This window comes from Dendrobium catenatum, unplaced genomic scaffold (assembly GCF_001605985.2).
Source record: "Dendrobium catenatum unplaced genomic scaffold, ASM160598v2 original_scaffold_250562, whole genome shotgun sequence".
Taxonomy (NCBI): Eukaryota; Viridiplantae; Streptophyta; class Magnoliopsida; order Asparagales; family Orchidaceae; genus Dendrobium; species Dendrobium catenatum.
The window spans coordinates 1-913 of record NW_021568961.1 but is presented as its reverse complement, the minus strand read 5'-3'; the positions used below and the strand labels follow the sequence as shown (position 1 = coordinate 913).

At 54.2% G+C, this 913-nt stretch overlaps 1 protein-coding gene across 1 annotated transcript; it reads left to right on the top strand.

Moving 5' to 3' along the window:
- Positions 1–41: 41 nt before the first annotated feature.
- LOC110112915 (ABC transporter G family member 14-like) lies at positions 42–909 on the top strand (the record flags this gene model as incomplete). Its single annotated transcript, XM_020845296.2, has 2 exons — positions 42–195; positions 292–909. Coding segments are annotated over exons 1-2 (741 nt in total), but the record flags the coding sequence as incomplete, so codon positions are not given.
- Between the last annotated feature and the right edge of the window lie 4 nt (positions 910–913).

Here is a 913-nt window from a genome sequence, read left to right as displayed (position 1 = left end):
CTCCTCTCCTATATAAATTAAGACCCGAAGCTTCAGTTGTTCTCCATCCACAAGCCCAAAACTCACTCAGCTATGCGACCTCGTGAGCCTCAATGCGACGCCGGCGGCAACCACCCCAAGGAACTAGCCGTTAATGGCAACGGTAACAATTCCTTACCGTTTCTCTCCACCGCCGTCTTCCCCATGACTCTCAAAGTAAGCCTTCTACTAACTACATCCCATTTCATTCAATTTTCTAATTAAACAATACTAATCACCATAATTAAGCTAAAAACTTATTAATTAAAACAGTTTGAAGAAGTCGTTTACAAAGTGAAAACGGGAAACGCGAAGGAGAAGACAATACTGAACGGAGTAACAGGCATGGTTTGCCCTGGAGAGATGCTTGCTATGCTGGGTCCATCCGGAAGCGGTAAGACCACCCTGCTCACAGCTCTCGGCGGCCGCCTCCCAGCCAAAAATCTCTGCGGTAAGATCACCTATAACGGCTTGCCGTTCTCCGCCGCCGCCCGCCGCCGCACCGGCTTCGTCGCACAGGACAACGTTCTTTATCCGCACCTTACCGTCACCGAAACCCTTATTTACACCGCTTTGCTCCGCCTGCCTCGGTCGCTGACCCGGGCGGAGAAGGAAGAGAAGGCGAGGCGAGTGGTGGTTGAGTTGGGGTTAGGTCGGGTCGGGGAGAGTGTGGTGGGCGGGCCGAAGGTCAGGGGGATATCGGGAGGGGAGAAGAGACGGGTCAGTATCGGGCTGGAGATGTTGCTGAACCCAAGCCTGTTGCTTTTGGATGAGCCGACGTCGGGGCTTGACTCGACGACGGCGGAGAAGATAGTGGGGATGTTGAGGAGGCTGGCGGTGGAGGACCGGCGGGCGGTGGTGGTGACGATACACCAGCCGTCGAGTAAGTTGTACT